The sequence below is a fragment of the Hemitrygon akajei genome, chromosome 7 (genome assembly GCF_048418815.1).
Source record: "Hemitrygon akajei chromosome 7, sHemAka1.3, whole genome shotgun sequence".
NCBI lineage: Eukaryota > Metazoa > Chordata > Chondrichthyes > Myliobatiformes > Dasyatidae > Hemitrygon > Hemitrygon akajei.
The window spans coordinates 175495618-175519862 of record NC_133130.1 but is presented as its reverse complement, the minus strand read 5'-3'; the positions used below and the strand labels follow the sequence as shown (position 1 = coordinate 175519862).

The window sequence follows — 24245 nt, the reverse complement described above, 5'->3', positions numbered from 1 at the left end:
TGCAAAGATGACAGGTTTCAAGGCATATGCTGGTGATATTAAACCTGATTCTGATTCACTACAGCACGGAAACAGGTCCTTTGGCCCATCTAGTCCATGCTATAGTATTACTCTACCTAGTCCCATCAACCTGCACCTTGACCATTGCCCTTCCTACTCTTCCTATCAACCCATGATTACTATGTTGAACGCAATGCCAAATTATACCAAATCTCTTCTGCCTGCACATGACCCATATCCCACCATGTCCCTGGTAGCACTTTCCAGCCACCTTCCACTCTCTTTGGGACAATTAGCGCGTTCTGTCACAGCTTGGGGTGATGGAGTTCGGCGTTCAAGTTCAAGGTCGTCCTGTAAGGAGCCTCTGTACATCCTCCCTGTAGATAGTGTGGGCTAACCCTGGGGGCTCCAGTTTCCTTCCATGATCCAAAGACATACCAGGTGGGTTAGATAGATAGATAGATAGATACTTTATTCATCCCCATGGGGAAATTCAACTTTTTTCCAATGTCCCATACACTTGTTGTAGCAAAACTAGTTACATACAATACTTAACTCAGTAAAAAATATGATATTTTAATTGGTCATCGTAATTTGATTAGCTTAGGGCTAAAAATTGGGGTGTCGGGGGTTGCTAGGGTGTCACAGCTCGAAGAGCCTACTCTGCGTGGTGTTGCAAAATAAATAAATAAAATGACATGAAACTTGCCCCACACATTTCCTTTCATCTTTCCCATTCTTGCCTCAAATGCCGAAATTTCTACCCGGGGTGGGTGGGGGTGGTGGGGGGGGGGGGGAGACTCAATCTGTCTCCTCTGTCCAAGTTCTTGTAATTTTATCAATGTCTATCAGGTCTCTAATGCTCCACAGAGGAAAAAATAAATCAACGTGTGTCCATCCTCTCCTTATAATTCATACCCTCTAATTCAATAGCATCATGCTAAGCCTCTTTTGTTTATGAAAGGATTTGAGATACAAGTGAAGTTGTCACCTGCATGTTTGCCCATTGCTATTGGTTTATTACTGTCGCATGTACCAAGACACAATGCAAACCTTGTCTTGCAAACTCTTCGTACAGACGAATTCATTACACAGTGCATTGAGCTAGAATATGGTAAAACAATAACATTGCAGAATAAAGTGTAAAAGCTAACAAAAATGTACACTGCATGTAAACAACGAAGTGCAAGATTATAATGAGGTAAATTTTGAGGCCAGCAGCATACTTTATTGTTCAAATGGTCTGTTCAAGAGTCTTATAACAGTGGGTAGAAGCTGTCCTTGGGCCTGGTGGTACATGCTTTCAGGATTTTGTATCTTCTGCCCAGTGGGAGGGGGGGAAGAGAGAATGGCCAGGGTGGGTGTGATTTTTAGTTATACCGGCTGTTTTACTGAGGCAGCGAGAAGCATAGACAGAGTCCGTAGAGGGGAGACTGGTTTGCATGAAGTGCTGAGCTGTGCCCACGGCTCTCTGCAGTTTCTTGTGGTCATGTGCAGAGCAGTTGTTATACCAGGCAATTTCTGCATCCAGACAGAAATTTTCTATGGTACATCGATAAAAATTGTTAGGGGTCGACGGGGGCATGCCACGTTCCTTTAGCCTCCTGAAGAAGAAGAGGTGCTAATGAGCTTTCTGTGGACCAGGACAGGTTATTGGTGATGTGAAGCTCTCAACCCTCCAACCTCAACACCATTGATATAGACAGGAGCATGTGCACCTCCACCCCTTTCTGAAGTCAATGACCAGCTCCTTTGTTCTGTTGATACCAAGGGAAAAGCAGTTCTCTTGACTCCATGTCACTGAGCACTCTTTCTCCTTCCTGCCCACTGCAATGGTATGATCTTCAAACTTGTAGATGGAGTTAGAGGTGAATCGGGCCATGCAGTCATGTGTACAGGGAGTAGAGGAAGAGGGTTGAGGACGTAATCTTGTGGAGCACCAGTGTTTAGAATAATTGTGGCCGAGGTGTTGCTGCCTATTCTCACTGACTGTGATCTGTTGGAAATCAAGGATTCAGTTGCGGAGGGAAGCATTGATTCCCAGGGTTCGAAGTTTGGTGATGAGTTTGCTTGGAATAATATTGAAGGCAGAAGTATAGTCCGTGAACAATGGTGGTTGTCCATTGTGTCCGACGTTGACAGGAAGCCGGCATATGAAGGTTTTTAAAATGGAAAAGCCATCATACTGGGGCAGTTTTACTCTCTTGATTTCTGAAGTCCAGGTACAGTGATTACAAAGAAACATCACAAACTGGAGACTTCCTTGGCTGCAGTGGATGACCATGACGTCTTTCTGTGCCTTGTCATGCCCTTCACTCTCCACGGAGCATTATAGAATCTCCTTCTTGGCTGTTGGGTCTCACTGTAAATCTCAATACACCCCAAGGAACAACAGATACAAACAATAAGCATCTGAATGGGTGAGGTCATTGTAATTCTGATAAAGGGTCTTTGGCCCGAAATGTTATCACTGTTTCTCTCTTCACAGATGCTGCCCGACCTGCTGAGTGTCTCCAGCATTGTCTGCTTTCATTTCAAGCTCCTAGCAGCATTAGTTACTTGTTTGGTGAAGGGAGTGGTAGTGCAGGTGTGGTAGTGTAGTACTTTAGTTGGACCAGCAGATTTCTGGACCATTGATCCACAGACGTGAGTACAAATCCCACCAGAGAAGCTGGGGAATGTGAAGGCAAGTAAATAAGTACATCTGGGATTCAATAAGAAATTTGCTCTTAGTTACGTTATACAGGTTGGTAGGTTTATCGGCCACTGTAGATTGATCCTGTTGTGCATTTGGAGGGAGCTGATACGAATGTGGGGAAAATAGAATAGAGTTAATGTAAGTGAATCTACTTTACTTAAATTTAGAAATACAGCCCTTCTGGTCCAGTGCTGCACAATTGCACCCATGTGACTAATTAACCTACTAATCTGTACATCTTTGAAATCTGGGAGGAAACTAGAGCACCTGGAGAAAACCAAAAGCATGTGCCCTAACCTTAATGCAATATCCTATCTTCCTGCTACATTGGACACGTTATAATTTGCTAATTGGTCCATAATGCCTCTGCATTCCATTCTGTCCTGTCTCACCTGGAAAATGGTGGCTCCAATGCCAAGATACTGTTTATTGACGTCAGCTCTGCATTCAATACGATCAACCCTCAGCAACTTGTAAACTGTCCTCACTGGGTGTCAGCACCTCTCCCTGTAACTGGATTCTGAACTTCTTGACAGAAAGACCACAGTCAGTCTCTGTTGGCAGAAATATCTCCAGCTCCATCAAGCTGAGCACCGGCGCTCCCCAGGGCTGCATACTCAACCCGCTGCTGACCATGCTGCTGACGTATGACCGCACTGCTAGATCCATTCAAACGGAATCATCAAGATCGCTGATGACACAACAGTGGTTGTCCTCATCAACAATGATGACGATTCGGCATATAGAGAGGAGGTAGAGCGGCTGGTACAACAGTGCGAGCGCAGCAACTTGAGTCTCAATGTGGCCAAGACCAAAGTGATGGTTGTGGACTTTAGGAAGGTGCAGGCTGACCACTCTTTGCTGCACATACACAGCTCCTCCGTGGAGAGAGCTAGGAGCACCAAGTTTCAGGATGTGCACGTAACAGACCATAACATCTGGTCTCTCAACGCCATCTCTTTGGTCAAAAAAGCCCAGCAGCATCTCCACTTCCTGAGGAGACAGGCGAGTGAGGCTCCCCTTCCCCATTTTAACCAATATTTACAGGAGCACCATCAAGAGTGCCCTGACAAGTTGCATCACCATTTCCTACTGGAATTGCAAGGTGTCTGAGAGGATCCGTGAGGTCTCTCTTTCACCAATCCAAGGTATTTATCAGGAACACTGCATACACAGGGCCCTGAGTATTGTCAGTGATGCCTCCTATCCGTCCAACAATCGTTTTGACCTCCTACTATCAGGCAGGAGGTACTGTAGTATTATGACAAGAACTGTTAAGGGGGGGGGACGTCACGTGATGACGTAGGATCGAGACGTGGAAATCCAGCACTCCAGTAAAAAACTAATAAATTAATGTTTAAGTCAAGAAAAGTTGGTAAATATTTTCTAAAAACTACGTCTAAACTACTCAGGATTTTCCTTAGATATGCCTCCTAAACAGACAAAGAAGAAAACTACTACTTTGAAGATAGTACAAGCTGGCCCGGCCGCCATGAAGAAGCCTCGGACTCAAGTGCATCTCACCTCCGGCGATACAGAACAGGAATTGGCGGCAACATCAACAGTCTCCAAGAAGAAACAACAGGAACTGCGCGTGCGCGCAGGAAAGGGCATGCGCAAATATGAGCAATTTGAACTACAAATCCCAGCTATGATTGGAAGTGGAAGTGAAAATGAACCCGAGGTGGATTCGGATTCTCTGGAACATACAGATGAAGATGAGGAGGTAAAAGAAGAACAACAGGAAGAGGTTGGAGGTGGAAGATATTCTGGAGACATAAGAGTAGCTTTGGCGCAAATAATGTATGAATTAAAAGAATTAAAAACATTAAAAATAATAAAAGAAGATATTAAAAATATGAAGACTGTTAAAATGGTGAAAAAAACAGGAGAAAATGGACAAGAAAGTTAAAAAGCTGGAAGAAATAATGGGAGACACTATTAGAGTGAATAAAATGGAAGATAATATTCTTGCTTGGACATCAGAAAGAAAACGACTGTTGGAAAAAATAGACATGCTTGAAAATTTTAGTAGACAAAATACTATTAAAATTGTTGGTCTTAAAGAAGAGATAGAGGGAGAGGATCCAATAAAAAATTTTCAAAAATGGATCCCGGAAAATTTGGAAATGTAAGAGGGAACCCAGTTGATTGAAATCGAAGGGGTCCACAGAGCCTTAAGACCAAAACCTCAACCTGATCAAAACCCATGACCAATCTTGATAAAATGCTTAAGATATCAAGATAAAGAAAAGATCCTGAAGGCGGCTGCCCAATGTGCCAGAAAGAGAAATGAGCCATTGATGATAGAAGGGAAAGCAGTTCTTTTCTATACTGATATAAGTTATGACCTTTTGAAGAGAAAGAAGGAATTTAATCCACCGAAAAAAGTTTTATGGGAAAAGGGTTATAAATTTATATTGCGCCACCCGGCAACACTGATAATTTTTTTGGATGACGGAAAAAGAAGATTTTTTACTGATCATCGGGATGTAGATGAGTTTGCATAAGAACTCCCAAATATTCGCTAGACACAGTAAAGATTTAAAAGTGAAACAGATTAAAGATGAAGACGGGGACAGTGAAGTGAATTGATGGACATTAAGGACAGAAGAATATTTAAATATACTTTTAATTATATGATACAGGGGGAGAAAGGTAAAAATTTGAGAAATATTAATCGAGAGTAGTGATATTATTTTTTCTTATATATACTTTTTTCATGTTATGGGGGAGCTGGGGGAACTGCGGATCGATCACTACGGGATTCACGTGTGTAATCATGGCGTTTGCCATGACCCGCACAACAGAGGGGGGTAATGTTGTGTTTTTTTTCATTCACAACATTAGCAGGGGTTTTTTTTTCTTTATAATCTATTTTTCTTTTATTTTTCTTTCTTTGCCTGGATGATCGGAGGGGAGACACATAGCAACATGGAGAATTTTAAAATAATTCCCCAAGATACTATGAGAGTTGAAATATTATGTATTATTATAGACTGGAGTAACCCTGTTAAAAATAATGACTAATTTACTGAATTTTTAAAGTTTTAATGTTAATGGGCTTAATGGACCGGTGAAAAGAAAAAGAATTTTAACATACATTAAGAAAATGAAAATAGATAAAGCTTTTATACAAGAAATACATTTAACAGAGATAGAACATCAGAAATTAAAGAGAGACTGGGTCGGAAATGTTATAGCAGCTTCATTTAATTCAAAAGCGAGGGAGTTGCAATTTTGGTCAACAAAACTTTACCAATTAAAATACGAAATGTATTAATTGATGCTGCAGGAAGATATGTAATTATACATTGTCAAATCTTTTCAGAACTATGGACTCTTATGAATATTTATGCACCAAATGAAAATGATGTAAAATTTATACAAGAGGCTTTTTTGAATTTGGCTGACGCACACGATAAAATATTAATAGGTGGAGACTTTAACTTTTGTCTAGACCCAGTTTTAGATAGGTCAACAAAGGTTGTTACAAAACCAAAAGTAGCAAAATTAACTTTATCATTGATGAAAGATTTAAATTTGGTTGATATATGGAGAAGAATTAACCCAAGAGAAAGAGATTATTCATTTTATTCAAATAAACATAAAACATATTCAAGGATAGATTTTTTTCCTACTATCAGTAAATATTCAAGACAGAGTGAAAAATATGGAAGATAAAGCAAGAATATTGTCAGATCATTCCCCCTTGATAATGACAATGATAATGATGGATAAGGAGGAATCAATTTACAGATAGAGATTTAATTCAATATTATTAAAACGTCAAGATTTTTGTGATTTTATGAAAAAACAGATTCAGTTTTTTTTAGATACAAACTCACATTCTGTTGATGATAAATTTATATTATGGGAAGCAATGAAGGCATATTTGAGAAGTTATACTTCTAAAATTAAGAAGGAATATATGGTAGAAATAGATCAATTGGAAAAAGAGATTACAAAATTGGAAAAAGAATCTCAAAGATATATGACAGAAGAAAAACAAAGACAACTTGTTAAAAAGAAGCTACAATATAATACACTTCAGACATACAGAACAGAAAAAGCAATTATGAGAACTAAACAGAGATATTATGAACTAGGTGAAAGATCACACACGATTCTTGCTTGGCAGTTAAAAACAGACCAGGCTTCCAAAACGATAAATGCTATTAGAACAAGTGTAAATAAAATTACTTATAAACCTTTAGAAATCAATGAAACTTAAAATTTTTTTTATTCTGAACTGTATCAATCAGAATCACAAAATGATATTGTTGAGATAGAAAGGTTTTTATCACAAATAACTCTCCCAAAATTGAATTCGGAAGAACAGAAGGGATTAGATGTGCATTTTACATTAAAAGAGGTCGAAGAAGCTCTAGGATCACTTCAGAGTAATAAATCTCCAGGAGAAGATGGTTTTCCGCCTGAATTTTACAAAAAGTTTAAAGATTTATTAATTCCTCCTTTTACGGAGCTAATACACCAAGCGGAAAGAACGCATAAACTTCCAGAATCTTTTTCAACAGCTATTTTAATAGTATTGCCAAAAAAAGACAGAGATCTTTTAAAGCCAACATCATATAGACCTATTTGTTTGTTGAACACAGACTATAAAATAATAGCAAAGATTTTATCTAATAGATTATCTAAATACTTACCAAAATTAATACACATGGACCAAACAGGATTTATTAAAAATAGACAATCGGCAGATAATGTAACTTGGTTATTTAGCATAATTCATTTGGCACAAAAGAGGGAAGAAGTGAGTGTGGCATTTGCTTTGGATGCAGAAAAAGCATTTGATAGATTGGAATGGGATTTTTTATTTAAGGTATTGGAAAACTATGGATTAGGAGTATCTTTTATAAAATGGATTAAAACCTTAAATACTAACCCCAAAGCTAAAGTGGTGACAAATGGCCAAATTTCAACATCATTTCAGTTAACAAGGTCAACTAGACAAGGTTGACCATTATCACCTGCTTTATTTGTGTTGGTGATAGAACCATTAGCTGAATTAATTAGAACTGATTCAGATATTATGGGCACATGAAGAGTTAGTAATGTTATACTGTTGATTTTTTAACTTGTATCATACAGTTAATGCACCTTAGTATTTGTAGTAATATTATGTTAATTGTTATGTGTGAGTCTTATATACTGTATTGTGCATCTTGGTCTGGAGGATCTCATTTGGCGATCTACATGTGTATGGTTGAATGACAATAACCTTGACTTTGAACTAACCCAAACCCTGCACCCTGACCCTAAACACATCCCCTGATACTAAGTGCCCAACCAACCTAAAGCAACGCCCCTTTGCTTAAACATATTCAGTAGTAGCAGTGCAATCACTCAAGTCGAGTATGATGTTCTCCTAAGGGGTTGTCTATTGGTGAGACCTCTGGTGGCTGTAGAGGCTGATCCGGGATCCACTGATTCTGGTGCAGTGTGGGCAAGTGGAAATGGTGGTCACACAACCAGGAGTCCTCCACATTAATTCTAAGCACCCACAACAAGCACCCTGATACCAAGTAACACCTCCTGATGCTCAGCCCCCTCCAATTTCACCCACAAACATTCCCACACATACATAATTTTAAGCAAGTCTGATATCCCAAAACCGACCCCCTCTCCTTACTTACAAAATATCCTACAATATCTGGCACCTCTTTCTCACTCGTAATAAGATAGGTGATGGATAAAAGAAGACCCCAATAAAAGTAATTAATGTTGGACTTGGTTAATAAAGGTCTGGGCCAGATCAAAATGGGAGGGTATTAACGAGATCACCAAACACTGCCTGCAAACGAGGATCATTACAGTAGCGTAGCAGTTAGTGTGATGCTGTTACAGTGCTGATGACCCGGGTTCAATTCCTGCCACCATCAGTAAAGAGTTTGTATATTCTCCATGTGACTACTTGGTTTCATCCAGGTGTTCCGGTTTCCTCCCACAGTCCAAAGATACATGGGTTTGCAGGTTAATTGATCATATGGTGTAATTGAGCGGTGTGGGCTCATTGGGCCACAAGAGCTGGAACTCTAAATATATATATTTTTTGAACTCTTATTTCAAAAATGAAGGCGTATTTTTCAGATTGCGAGGGTTGAAGTATTTGACATTCAGAGCGACAGTTCCAACCCAAATGGATCAACTTATCAATGTGGTTATTATCCAGCTGTTTGCATTACTGGAGCATTTCTTTTCATATTCCATGCCAAGCCATAAAATTAGCCAAATTACAGACAGTTACCGTGTCCGACAGATTTGACATCTGAAAGGCAAAACACAGGCCACTAATGTAAAAATCCATTTATAGATTGTGTGCAGAGTTATCTATCCAGACACTTAATTGCAGCTGGCAAGCCAAGTATTTCACACAGCCAACATTATCCTCAAATAATTGTTTTTAAATAAGAAATGATGGCTGTCTGCAGTTCCATGGCTCAGGGACAGTGGTTTAGGATATAGTTAAGCATAACTTGTAACATTGCCAGCCAAGTTTTAATGGTTCCTTTCCTCTTCTTTGTAGGGTTAATCATGCCATTCCGCGACTCAACCCCCCACCAGCTGCTACGAGAAAGCGCCAGACGAGGTCCCTCCCTTTCGCTATTGAGCCCGCCTTGCGGTGCACTGAGCAGGTAATGGTCAACAGCCTGCACCAGACCTCGCACGAGTCGAGTTTCACGGATGTTTCCTCCTGCACTTTTGCTCCGTCTGAGTTTGATTCTGAAGCCTGGCTGCCCACCGACGAGAGGTTTTGTTCCACAGAGCTCCAGCTTGCAGACAAGCCCCCCACGGTGACAGACACAGGGAAGGATGGGACGGCCACCACCCCGCCTGCTCGCTGCGGACACCCACCTGGCAAATCAAACCCTCAGGTAGATCTTCCTTTCAGTACCCTGGCCAGCAGCTGCAAGGGGCCTCTGGACCACACCGACAATACCCTGCCCTTTTCTCCACCACTCAACGAGACCTGCCTACACATCAGCTTCTCAGAGGATGAGCTTCTGGACAACAGCACTGAAGACTCAATAGTACAGCAAACTGCCTCGGTGCAAGTCACAGATGGTCTAACATCTCGCTAAACCTTGTACTCATTGCTTCCAGCAATTTCCCCCAGCTAATCTAGTCCTTTTGAAGCTTTGTAAGGGCTTCAAAGTCCTTTCCCCTTGCAAGATCCAAGGGTTATTTTCTATCCCATTCCCAGGAGGAGAACCAGGGATTATCTGAGACTCACCAATTTCCAAATTCCAGTCAGTGACTAATTCCCAAGATGTTCTGGCCTCATCCTAGAGCAGGTTCCAAAACCAGAAAGGCACATGCTCAACACTCACATGTGGTCTAACTACCAGGAAATGGAGGAACTAAAGTAGAGTGTACCATGTTTGTGGTGTCCACAATGTCTATGCACAAGGGTTGCACAATTGCCTTTCATCTTTTGGTTTTTTGTATGTGGAGAAAAATAAATGAGCAGTTTATTGCATGTTGCTACCACTGGCCTTGATCTCTAGAAGTGAGCCATCCAATGTATAACAGTTTTCTCACTGCCGGCAATGAACTCTCCACTGTAGGGAACATGTCTTTGTTCCTTAACTGCAAATGATAATATTTGGCTGCTGTTATGCTCCTAGGATCTGATGCTTTTGTCCTTTTGTTGGGTTGCCATAGACTGAAAGGCTTTAAAAATAAATTGGTTTTATACTTTATAAATATTAACCTAAAAACCTATCAAATGTGCTGTGTGTGTGTTGATTCTTGATATGAGCCGGTCTGTGAAGATGCCCCTTCCACTAGTTCCAACAGGTTGTTGCAGTGACAGGCCCAAGACCTTGAATTGCGTGGTGGGCAATCAGGGGGTATGTCAGACCCCACCACTGGCCTCCTACATTATGGCTTTACCCTATTTCACCACATCAGTTCTTGACCATCTCCTGCATACTGAGCTGGTTTCAGTTCTTATCTCCTCTGCTTCCCTCTATCAGTGTAAAATTGTACCGTATCCTACATTATGAAATGGACTGCAGTTTGATCACTGGACTATTTATTTATTAATTTAGTGAAAGGGCACGGTGTAGGCCCTTCTGGCCCTTCAAGCTGTGCCGCCTCAGCAACCCCTGACAAACCTGATTAACTCCGACCTAATCAAGGGACAATTTACAATCAACACACACAAAATGCTGGTGGAATGCAACAGGCCAGGCAGCATCTATAGGAAGAAATACAGTCGACGCTTCGGGCTGAGACCTGAAATGATCAATTAACCTACCTGGTACATCCTTGCACTGTGAGAGGAAGCTGGAGCAGCTGGGAAAACCCACGCATTCCACAGGGAGGACGACCACTGACTCCTCACAGAACGGTGCAGTAATTGAACTCCAAACACCCTGAGCTGTAACAGCATCGCGCTAACCGCTACCCAACCCGTAACCACGTGGCTTTTGGGTTGTTTCTGCTTTCCACCCAGCAGAGAATGTGTCCCTCTTCCATCACCCTAACAGCAGCAACTTCTCCTCTCACGTCCAAAGATGAGCAGGTTGCTAAATTGATGGTCCCAGTGAATTGTACAATTAGACCTAGTGTGTTGTCTGAGTGTGGATATTTGGTAGGATAGGGGTGGAAATTTATAGAGGGAGAATAAAATAGATCAGGATAGTCAGTGTGGGCTGTATGATCTGTTCCCATAATGGATCTCTCTCTGACTATACACCCAAATGGTTCGGCTTTGTCTGACTTTGAGTCTGATGGATGGCAGACTGGAGGCCCAGACTTGCACCCTGGTATCCTTGTTCTAGGACACCTAGAAGGCTTGGCTCTCAGTAAGGAGTTGTTTGCAAAGGGCAGGACTTGCACACCATATTTGCATCTCTGGAGGTGGACAGAACGGCCCCAGTTGTACAGGCAGCTCCATTCCCCCACGCCTGCATTGTTAACATTCAATAATACCCGTCACCTTGTGGCAGGGGGTTCAATATGGAACTCCTTCTTTAACTCAACATAACCTCGATGCTTTCTGTGTAGCCATCTTCTCCGTTATAAATTCCTGTGTAGAGAGTTTGTGTTCACAGTGCATGGGTTATTAGTGAGCAGCCGGTAAACCTGTCTCTAATTCCCTGCCTATTACATGACTTGGCAATCAGCAAAACGATTTTAGCTTTATTTGCCAATCTACACCATAGTGAAATCGGTGGTGGTTGTCCATCGTAGCTGACGATGGCAGGAAACCTGTGTGGAAGGTTTTTAAAGTGGAAAAGCCTTTGCACTGGAGCAGTTCCACTCTCTCGACCTCGGAAGTCTGGATCCAGTGGTACGAACAGGTGTCACAGACTGGTATCTTCCTCGGTTGCAGTGGATGGCCATGACATCTGTGCCTTGTCATGCCCTTCACACTCCACCGAGCATTGCAGGACCTCCTACCTGGCCACTGGATCTCACCGTAGCTCTCATCTGCCCAGTCCAATGGAGCGGACTTTGCACGTCCCTATCTCACCGGGGTACAAGGCCACCAGCTACCCTCACCTGGTTTAGCCCATCTGTATCACGGTGTACCAGGGTGTGGCCACTGTCACATGCAAACAGCTACTTGGAGCCATAGGTGAGAGCTGAGTGTCTGGTGGGCAGCAAAAATGAGTGAGCTGCCTTGGAATGGACACAACAAACCCCTTCACCAGAGAGGCTACCCTGGACACCCCATACTCCCCCTGTGAAATATGTACATACAGTGAAATACGTTGTTTGCAACAAGTCAAATCAGTGAACACTGATGTGGGATCAGAGGGGGAGCTTCTTTACTCAGAGAGTGGTAGCTGCATGGAATGAGCTTCCAGTAGAAGTGGTAGAGGCAGGTTTGATATTGTCATTTAAAGTAAAATTGGATAGGTATATGGACAGGAAAGGAATGGAAGGTTATGGGCTGAGTGCAGGTCGGTGGGACTAGGTGAGAGTAAGCGTTCGGCACGGACTAGAAGGGCCGAGATGGCCTGTTTCTGTGCTGTAATTGTTATATGGTTATATATTGTGCTGGAGGCAGCCCGCAAATGTCACCACACATCTGTGCAAACATAGCACGCCCACAACTCACTAACCACAACTCTAACCGTACGTTTTCGGAATGTGGGAGGAGACCGGAGCATCCAGAGAAAACGTGCATGGTCCTGACAGGCAGAACCAGAATCAGAATCGGGTTTACTAACACCGGCATGTGGCGTGAAATTGGTTAACCAGGCAGCAGCAGTTCAATGCAATACATAATATAGCAGAGAGAGAGAAAAAAAATAATGAACAATAATAAATATATATTGAATAGATTTTTTTTAAGAAGTGCAAAAACAGAAATACTGTATACTAAAAGAATTGAGGTAGTGTCCAAAGCTTCAATGTCCATTTAGGACTCAGATGGTAAAGGGGAAGAAGCTGTTCCTGAGTCGATGAGTGTGTGCCTTCAGGCTTCTGTATCTCCTATCTGATGGTAACAGTGAGAAAAGGGCATACCTTGGGTGCTGGAGGTCCTTAATAATGGACACTGCCTTTCTGAGACACTGCTCCCTAAAGATGTGCTGGGTACTTTGTAGGCTAGTACCCAAGATGGAGCTGACTAGATTTACAACCTTCTGCAGCTTCTTTGGGTCCTGTGCAGTAGCCCCTCCATACCAGACAGTGATGCAGCCTGTCAGAATGCTCTCCATGGTACAGGCAGAGGCAGGAATTGAGCCCCAATTGGCAATCGCTGGTGCTGTAAAACGATGCATTAACCATGATGCTACCCTGCTTCCCAGGTATAAATCCGGAAATTCTAGACTTTGCAAAGATTTCCCAGGTAGCAGGTAGTTCAACATTGCCTTTAGGAATGCTGGGGGACTTCCACTACAAGCCTTCCGGGGAGGGAAGCAAGATATCTCTATGTATCTTTTGGACACAGAAAGCACCTATGATTACCATACATGAATTCGACCTCCATATCTCCTTTGTGGATGTGCTAAGTGTCCTGTCCAGCTAAGCCAAGCGAGCAGAAAATGGTGTCAGTGTCAACAAAAGAAAATTCACTTGGTCATTGAAGACAGGATAATGAGAGAGGGGTGGTTTACTGATCTGAAGTTTATGACTAGTGGTGTTGCACAGGGATCGGTGCAACTAGAATGCCTTATTTATGATTCTTTGCTATCGTTTTCACTGATTTGCAGCATTTAATAAAAATTTATTTTTGCCCATTGTAGCTTTACTCCGTGAGGAGCACTGTAAGTACATCGAAAACTTGTGTTCCATATTTCAATATTAACATGACCTTGTTTTGTCACTGCAGCTGGTTTTATGTCTCAGTTGGATCTTTATCTCAAGGCTTAACGAATTGTCTCTTCCTGTCTGCATGCAGTATGCTCAGGAACAATCCACAGCTTTCAATTTCAATCTTCTTTTTCACAGAAAATAAAGGCTGTTGGTTTTGATATTAAACGCATATCATCACAGGGTTACAGGAGTCCAACTCCATGTTGCCACAGTGAGGAAGCGCTTACAATATGAAGCTGAACACTCCGACTGCCCCGCAGGGTTCACACAATCCTTGCCTGTTTTATATTCCTTTATGGCAAATGACCGCCAAGTTTTAACAGGTTCTTCAGGAACCAAGGCTCCCATACTACTTCAAAGAATGTCTATGGATTTGGGAAGATTCTCAGCAGCCCCCCCCCCCCAAAGATCGGAGAGTTCAAAGGTCAAAGTAAATTTATTATCAAAGTGAGTATTATGTCCCAAACGCTACCCTAAGATTCATTTTTTCAGGGATTTACAGTAGAACAAATAAATACAATAGAATCAATGAAAAGCTACACACAAAGACTGATAAGTAACCAATGTGCAAAAGAAGACAAACTTCAATAATAATAATTCACAATTAATACATAAATAATACTGCGAACATGAGTTTGTAGAGTAAGCCTTTAGGTTGTGGAATCACAGTTGAGGATATTCATAAACAAGAGAAAATCTGCAGATGCTGGAAAACCGAGCAACACACAAAATGCTGGAGGAACTCAGCAGCCAGGCAGCGTCTATGGAAAAAGTACAGTTGATCCAAAACCTGCTGAAACATCAGTTGTACTTTTTACCATTGATGCTACCTGGCCTGCTGAGTTCCTCCAGCATTTTGTGTGTGTTGAGGTTATTCGTGCTGGTTCAGGAGCCTGATGGTTGAAGGGTAATAACTGTTCCTAAACCTAGTGGAGTGGGACCTAAGGCACTTGTACCTCCTGCCTAATGGCAGCAGCGAGAAGAGCGGATGTGTTCAGAGCATTATGTCTGTGTGTGTGCGTATGCCCCACAGGTCCCAGCCTGTATTACCATCGACACTGCTGGTGTGCACCGTCTCTTTAACCAGCTGGGTTACTAGGAACTGCAAGGTGTGAATTGTGCCTCTTGAACACTGGACAAACAGTTATGATGAAGGTCTTTGTCAGGCAGAGAAGAGGGGATTGGGTACTTCCTCGTCATTGGTGGCCCTAAGTTTTAAGTCACTGGATTAATTCTCCAGCCCATTCCCACTTGGACCTCAATATCTTTGGTCCCTTACAGAATTCCACCAAAGCTCAACACCAGCTCTGTGAACTGAACCCTCTTCTACCTGAGCACACTACAGCCCAGAGGACTTAATGCCGAATGCAACATCTTCAGATACTGATTGAATTTAAGTTTTTTTTGATACAAACTGTGGGTATTTTCCAGTGTGTTTCTTAATGTTTTTATTTCCGTTCAGAAGCACAAACCTCTGGCTAAAATTTCTTGGTTCTTACCCTGTTACCCTAAGGAGGCTTTGGTCCCACACCACCAGGTTCAGAAACAGTTATTACCCTTCAACTATCAGGCTCCAGAACCAGCGTGGATAACTTCACTCACCTCAACTCTGAACTGATTCTACAACCTATCTCCCTCTGGTGCTTCTTCCCCCCACCCCCTTCTTCCATGGCCTTCTGTCCTCTCCTATCAGATTTCCCCCTCTCCAGCCATGTATCTCTTTCACTAATCAACTTCCCAGCTCTTTACTTCACCGCTTCCCCACCACCCGGTTTCACCTATCACCTTGTGGTTCTTACTCCCCTCCCCTCACTTCCTTACTCTGACTCCTTATCTTTTTTCCCCAGTCCTGATGAAGGGTCTCAGCCCGAAGCGTTGACTGTACTCTTTTCCACAGATGCTACCTGGTCTGCTGAGTTCCTCCAGCATTTTGTGTGTGTTGCTTGGACTTCCAGCATCTGCAGATTTTCTCTTGTTTGTGACTGGACTACCATAGAAGTACGTATTGGTGGCATAGTGGTTAATGGGATGCTATTACATCATGAGGCATCAGAGTTCAGAGTTCACTTCTAGCTCCATAAAGAGTTTGAAAGTTCTCCCCATGACCATATGTGTTTCCTTCGGGTGCTCCAGCTTCCTTCCACAGTCCAAAGATGTACCAGTCGGTAGGTTAATTGGTCATTGTAAGTTGTCCCATGATTAGGCTGGAATTAAATCGGTGGGTTGCTGGGCATTGCAGCTCATTGGGCCAGAAGGGTCTGTACCACGCTGAGTCTCAAAATAAAATCAAACTATCCTGAGATTCATTTTCTTGCAGGTGTTCACAATAGAACAAATAAATACAATAGAATCAATGTAAAACTACACACAAAGACTGATAAACAACCAATATGCAAAAGACAACAAACTGTGCAAATGCAAAGTAATAATAATATTAAATAAATAATGCTGAGAATGTGTTTTGTAGAGTCCTTGAAAGTGAGTCCGTAGGTTGTATTCAGTGTCAGTTTGGTGTTGAGGTGAGTGAGATTTTCCACTCTAGTTCAGGAGCCTTACGGCTGTAGGGTAATTCCTGAATTTGGTGGTGTGGGACCTAAGGCTCCTGTACCTCCTTCCCAAAGATAGTAGCAAGAAGAGAGCATGGCCTGGATGGTGGGAGTCTTTGAGAATAGATGCTGCTTTCTTGTGGCAGTGCTTTTTGTAGATGTGTTCAATGGCAGGAAGGGCTTTTCCTGAGATGGACTGGATTGTATCCACCATTTGTAGGCTTTTCCATTCTTGGGCATTGGTGTTTCCACACCGGGCTGTGATACAATTAGTCAGGTTCCACCAACCCTGCTTTTTGCAGAACTTACTATGGATACAATGTACAAACTCCCATGATCACATTAGCAAACATCGAGTTCCACTCCTATCTCCTCAAGATAAAAATAAAAATAGTGGCTTTTTAAAACTCAAAATCAGCTCAAAACCATTCAGTTTCCTCTCATTTATCAATCAACCCTCCAATTCTGGGGATCAGTTACTCATCTCCTGTAGTTAAATGGAGCAAAATACTTTCTAAACTTCCAACCTTAGTGCTTCTAAACATTGCATTTGTTAATACCAGTCCTGCAGTTTTGGTCCAGACTCGCATTTTTCTCATTGAGTTAAACTCTAACATTAACATAGATTCCATCTGGGTTGCTGATTCTTTACATCCGATACGTGACCTTGTCTGAGTATGTCATGATTTATTTTTTTGGATAGTGCAAGATGGGAATCTTGGAAAATCCCTGGAGTGACTCTTAAAAGAGAGTAACAGGACAGATGCCATGAAGATCTCCTTCCTTTCGTCTGTGCCTTAGCCCTCTAGTAGGACTGTTACTTTTATGGTGAGGCTCTTAGCAATACTCGAGAGGAATGGACATTGACGTTCTTAGTGTAAACATGGTTTCTGTCTGAAATGCTTAATTAAAGCTGGAAATTAGTTTGTCTGAAGACCAGCAATGAATCATACGTATAATTTACTATTTATAGGCACTTTTCTCTGAAGTTGTGTTTGCTGATAAAACCCAAAATGTCTGTAACTTCATCCGACTGCCAGCACTTAAAAAGTAAGTTCTAACTTCCTGGTAGTTCTAGTTTTTTTAAAATTTGTAAAACAGAAACTGCAGCTGGAAAATTGATTGGAGTGCTGGGTCTAGTTAAACTGTAGGCACATGTTCCACTCTAATGTACTTGCAATAAATGCTCAGTTTTATTGATTCTGCTCCGTTTTATTGATTCTGCTCCAGTCTAATTCATTTGTAAATCATAAGCGTTTTAGCAAACTCCAAAGTTGTAGACGGTTGGCTATCTGCCCATTCATTTGGATCGACTCAGCACTTTCTACCCGTAATAACTCCAGCATGAACAGTTATCGAATTCCCTTCTTAAATCTGCTGGTGTACTGGTACCACTTCGAGCTGCCTTGCCTCACTGTTGCCGCAGAATCAAAGTTTCTTTCAAAATCTTTTTGCTTTCTATCTGAGTGATGTTTTCCGTCCTGAGTTACAAGGCGAGGTTGCATAGACTAGAACTTAATTCCTGGAATGAGAGAGATTGAGGGATAGTAGTGCAAGCATGATACTGGCATTCAAGAAGTCTTTAAATAAACACAGGTGTGTTCAGAGAGCAACATATACAAAATAGTGGAGAAACTCGCAGGTCAGGCAACATCTCTGGAAACGAGTAAATCGCCATCATTTCAGGCTGAGACCCTTCATCATGACTGGGGAACTTCACCAGTCTCAGCCCGAAATGTCGCCTGTTTATTTCTCTCCATAGATGCTGCCTGACCTGCTGAGTTCCTCCAGCATTTTGTGTGAGTTGCTCTGGATTTGCAGCACCTGCAGAATCTCTTGTGTTTATAGCATTCAGGGAGTAGAGGGATATGGATCATGGGGAGGCAGAAGATATTTACATTAATTTGGCATCATGACCTCGTGGGTCAAAGAGCTTGCTCTTAATCAGTAACTTTAAATTGTATGGGGCAGTGGAGGAAGTGTCGGGGTGTAGTTGAAGGCTATGGGAGAGAGACTGGATTTCTGGAGGTACATGAGAGAAGGAGATTGATAGGATTGATTTGAGAGTTAGCATAAATTTATTAAGATTAGCGTTATTTGTCACATGTACATTGAAACTTATTGTGAAAAGCGCCACTTGCGTCAACAGCCAACACAGACCGAAGCCATGCTGGGAGCAGCCAGCAAGTGTTGCCATGCTTCCAATGGTAACATAGTGTGCTCACAAATCACTAACCTATATGTCTTTGGAGTGTGGGTGGAACCCACGGGAAGAACGTATAAACTTCATTTATCTATTGAGATAAACACCACCCAGCAATTCTCGATTTAACCCCAGTCAAATCAAGGGACAATTTACAATGACCAATTAACCTACTAACCCGGACATCTTTGGACTGTGGGAGGAAACTGGAGCACCTGGAAGAAACCCATGTGGTCGGGGGGAGAAGGTACAAACTCCTTATAGACAGTGGCAGGAATTGAACCCCAATATCTGGCGCTGTAAAATATTACATTAATCGCTACCCTATCATGTGACCTCATCATGAAAGTATGGAGGTGTTCCACCTCATATTGCTTCTGGAATTCCAGTCCTGTTTAAACATACAAAAGATGTAGGCTAAAATAAACCAGATGCTACTAGTTTGAGGTCTGTTCCATAACCAAATGGTCTGATCTTCCATCTTAATAACAGAATACTGGATTGGAAAGAGGATCTGTGTGTGTACCAGCAGAACAGGCAGATCACTAGCATGACCAGAGCGCACAGATAGTCTAACTAACTCTCTACCATTTAACCATTTTGTGAAAGTAAATGTATACTATTTCAGGGTATTATTTCAAGAAAAACTTCCATCCCCAGTTAATAAATTAAGCCCTCAGTCAGTGAAAATAGTGAATGGTCTTTAGTTCCAAAACCTAGAAATTATAAATAAAAGGGATTCTGCAGCTGCTGGAAATCCAGAGCAACACACGCACATTGCTGGAGGAACCAAGGATGGAGGGGCACCACCTCATATTCAGTCCGAGTAGCCTCCAACCTGATGGCATAAACATCAATTTCTCTAACTTCCGGTAATATCTCAGCCCTCCCCCTTCTCTCTTTTTCCATTCCTCATTCTGGCTTTCTGCTTACCCCTTCTCACCAGACATTCACCTCCCGTGGGTGCCCCTCCTCCTCCTCCCCTTTCTCCGATGGTCCACTCTTCTCTGATCAGGTTCCTTCTTCTTCAGCCCTTTACTTTTTCTATTTGTCACCTCTGAGGTTCTCACTTCATCCTCCCCCCCCCCAACTTGGTCTTGCCTATCACCTGCCAGCTTGCACTCCTCCTCCTTCCCCCTTCCTTTCAAGTCATGATGAAGAGTCTCACCCCAAAATGTCAACAGTTTATTCCCTTCCATAGATTCTGCCTGACTTTCTGAGTTCTTTGAAAGTACAAATTACCTTTCTTACTAAAAGTTTATTTCATGCCACCAGAAACTAGACTGTGCTAGGTAAATGGATTTACTGATTAAAAAAAACAGGATCTCTGCCAGAAAATGATATCTTCCCTCTCTGTAGTTTGGCAAGTCAGTGTTGCCATTAATGCATCTCTGCCTTGATGAAATTCCATAAACGTTGCCAAAATATCCAGTAGGTTATACTTCTACAGCATTCTCTCTGTATCATTCCCATTGAACAGGAAATCCCCAAGTCACATAAACATTTCAGCCCTGACAAATGACTTTTCTATCAGTTACAAATCGACAATTTCAATCAGGGTTGATTTGCATAAATTTATTAATTTATTGACTTTTGCTGTCTCGTCACAATGGTACGGATTCAGAATCGGAGTGTCCTATCCAATGACTAGTTTTGATGGACTTAAAGTATTAATGGATGTTGCAGTGTTTGATAAACTAACGGAGATGGGAGTAGACTCTCACACGGTGGATTGGATAGTGGACTACTTGACAGATAGACCTCAGTATGTGCGGTTGGGAGACTGTAGGTCTGACACGGTGGTCAGCAGCACAGGAGCGCCGCAGGGAACCGTACTCTCTCCGGTCCTGTTCACCCTGTACACATAAGACTTCCAATATAACTCGGAGTCCTGCCATGTGCAGAAGTTCGCTGATGACACGGCCATAGTGGGGTGTGTCAGGAATGGACAGGAGGAGGAGTATAGGAAACTGATACAGGACTTTGTGATATGGTGCAACTCAAACTACCTGCGTCTCAATATCACCAAGACCAAGGAGATGGTGGTGGACTTTAGGAGATCTAGGCCTCATATGGACCCAGTGATCATTAATGGAGAATGTGTGAAGCAGGTTAAGACCTACAAGTATCTGGGAGTACAGTTAGACGAGAAGCTAGACTGGACTGCCAACACAGATGCCTTGTGCAGGAAGGCACTGTACTTCCTTAGAAGGTTGGCGTCATTCAATGTCTGTAGTGAGATGCTGAAGATGTTCTATAGGTCAGTTGTGGAGAGCGCCCTCTTCTTTGTGGTGGCGTGTTGGGGAGGAAGCATTAAGAAGAGGGACGCCTCACGTCTTAATAAGCTGGTAAGGAAGGCGGGCTCTGTCGTGGGCAAAGTACTGGAGAGTTTAACATCGGTAGCTGAGCGAAGGGCGCTGAGTAGGCTACGGTCAATTATGGATAACTCTGAACATCCTCTACATAGCACCATCCAGAGACAGAGAAGCAGTTTCAGCGACAGGTTACTATCGATGCAATGCTCCTCAGACAGGATGAAGAGGTCAATACTCCCCAATGCCATTAGGCTTTACAATTCTACCGCCAGGACTTAAGAACTTTTTAAAAGCTATTATTAATGCTTTTTGAGATAGTGATTTAGATGCATATCATATTTTTTTTACTGAGTTAAGTATTGTATATAATTAGTTTTGCTACAACAAGTGTATGGGACATTGGAAAAAAGTTGAATTTCCCCATGGGGATGAATAAAGTATCTATCTATCTATCTATCTAAAGTATTTTACAAGTGCTGATAGAAGTGAGTGCCTTGTCAGTTTCCAAAATAAATCTCTGAAGTGGGTCTCCCTCTGTGAACAAGGACCCGCGTTCCCACCAGACAATGGTGTCTGACTGTAGCTGGAAGGTTACACGTGACAATTATTTTTAGTGAATGGTTGTCCTTTGAATGATCTAGCTGCTAACTCTATTCATTAAGACCTGAAGATGTTTGTGTTTCTGTATCTAACTCTCCACTCTTGAAACATACATTGAAAACCTGTGACAGGTGTTGCTATGCTGCCAGCACCAACATGGCAGGCCCACAACTTACTAACCCTCTCCTGTACTCTACATCCCTGGACAGTGGTGGGAAATAAACCCTGCCCTTACAACTAGCGCTGTAAAACCTTGTGCTAACTGCTTTGCTGACATGCCACTTAAATTACTGAAAATGCCCAGGGATTGGTGAGACCACAGTGTAACCTTAAAATACAGCCAGGCCCAAGCACAGTTTTAATAGATTATTGAATGGTTCCTTAGTAAGATAAGATGGAATCTTGACCATACAATCTGTATCATTATAAACTTTCAGCTTACTGTCTACCTGCACTGCACTTCCCTGCAGCTGTTCTGCTTTCTGTTATTGTTTAACCTTGATCTACCTCAATGTACTGTGTATTGATTTGATCTGTATGGACTCAGTTAGGTTTCTCAGAAGCACGTTTATTGTCACTGACAAATGTCATGAGGTTTGTTGTTTTGTGGCAGCAGTAGAGTGCAATGCATAAAAACATTTATAAGATACAATAAGGAATATGAAGAAAATAAACAGGTAGTTCAAAAAGAGAGCAGAATAGTGAGGTGACGTTCATGGTCCATTCAGGAGTCTGATGGCAGAGAGGAAGAAGTTGTTCCTAAAACATTGAGTACGTGCCTTCAGGCCACACACTCCTCCCAGATGGTAGTAATGAGAAGAGGGCATGTCCAGCATGGTGATGGTCCTTAAAGATGTATGCTGCCTTCATGAGGCATCACCTTTCGAAGATGTCCTCGATAGTGAGGAGACGAGCACCGCCTGAGTGTACGTTCCTCTGCAGCTTTTGTTAACGATGGTGCAACTGGTCAAATGAACTCTCTGTTGTTCATCAATAGAAATTTGCTAGAGTCTTTATGTAATACTATATGTAAGGCAAGCTCAAGCTTTTCACCACACTCGCTACATCTGACAATTATAAACTAATTCCATTATTTAAGAAGGGATATTCTTACATTATACAGAGTACAGAAAAGACTTATTAGATTGATTCTGGCATAGAAGTACTACATGTGAAGGTTCAGCAAATTGGGTCCTCTAGTCACCGAGGTGAGAAGAACGAGGAATTGTCTTATTGAAAGGTACTAGACCTCGAGAGTTTTAAAAAGGTCAGTGCTGCAAAGGTACTCCCTCCAGTGGGGGTGTCAGAAGAGGGGGGTTTCCAGGCTAGTGCTGAGATGAAGAGGCATTTTCTTCTCGGAGAGGGTGGTGAATCTCTGGCAGAGAGCCGTGGGGCTGTGAAGTAGATTCAAGACCTGAGGGATTCGGGGATTATGGGGATTAGGCAGGAGAGTGAAGCTGATGCCAAGATCACATCAGACCCGATCCTATTGGATGGCAGAGATTGAGAGGCCATATGGTTGCTCCTGCTCCTAATCCTGGTATTTGGCCCTTTTATAACCAACAACCTGCGTGTAAGTTCTGCAACCCAATTACAATGCATCCTGTTAGACCACCAGCCAAGTTTTAACATACGAGTAATTGTCCATTGTGGCACAAAGTTTGAAGCTATTGCTGCGTATTTAATGAAGATGCCAGATTACAGGAACCAAGAGCATTTTGATATTGTCTGACTTTGTGACTTTCTAAGCAGCTATTAAAATTAATATATTATCTCATTATCCACCATTTTCAATACACCCACCTGATGTGCTGTTTAAGAGGAATATGTAATGAAAACCATCAAATATACTGTAATTTAGAATCTATTATTGGTGCTGACAATTCACTACAGTGGATTCTGGTTAATCAGACCAGCTGCTTATTTGGGCCAACTCTTAAAGAAAAACTAATCAACAAAATAACCAGGTTTATCTTTAATTATTTGGGACACTATGCTGCTTAATTGGGGCAGGATATTGTTGCTGAGCGGTTTCTAATGAGTGTCAAACTTGTGCATTTGTCTGCCTGTTTTTAAATAGCATCAGTTGTGTGTCTTTGTGTTCAAAAAGCACTGGTAATTAGTATGAAATAAGCAGTAAGGCAATTCAGAACTGTTTTGCTCACCAAGGTTTCAAGCATTCAGACTTGCTAGAAATTGCCTGGAATAAAAATGAAACAATTTCACCACTTCAGCAATTGGGGAATTATGAAGGATCTGAAGGTATCAACAATCGACTTGAATGTTAATCGACAATGAAAGTGAAGATTTGGAGGATTTGGAGCATTGTACAAAGGCAATCTGTTATCTGTGCTAGGTGTCTGCGCTGATTTTGTTCATTTACAGTCAATCTAAAGAACACAGCAGCATACACTGGATGAATTCCTCTGCCCATAACTATTAGGAACTAATACACAGTTTTATTGTACCGTAGTAGTATTGATAATGTTCAAATTTGTTGTGTATTTCATTTAAATATAAATTTGTATAATTTGTTACTCAGTTAAATGGTAGTTTGTCTTATTTATAACTTTTAAGCTATT

The 24245-nt window shown here is 41.9% G+C and overlaps 1 protein-coding gene across 4 annotated transcripts in view; it reads left to right on the top strand.

The window, feature by feature from the left end:
• Window positions 1-10452, top strand: part of LOC140731197 (carboxyl-terminal PDZ ligand of neuronal nitric oxide synthase protein) — a 137592-nt gene extending 127140 nt beyond the window's left edge. For all 4 annotated transcript variants that reach the window (XM_073052652.1, XM_073052651.1, XM_073052654.1 and 1 more), the window contains one exon: window positions 9249-10452. In XM_073052652.1, the coding sequence (XP_072908753.1) occupies window positions 9249-9804 (556 nt within the window). In that variant the 3' untranslated portion in view covers window positions 9805-10452. The remainder of the gene's footprint in view (window positions 1-9248) is intronic.
• The last annotated feature ends 13793 nt before the right edge of the window (window positions 10453-24245 follow it).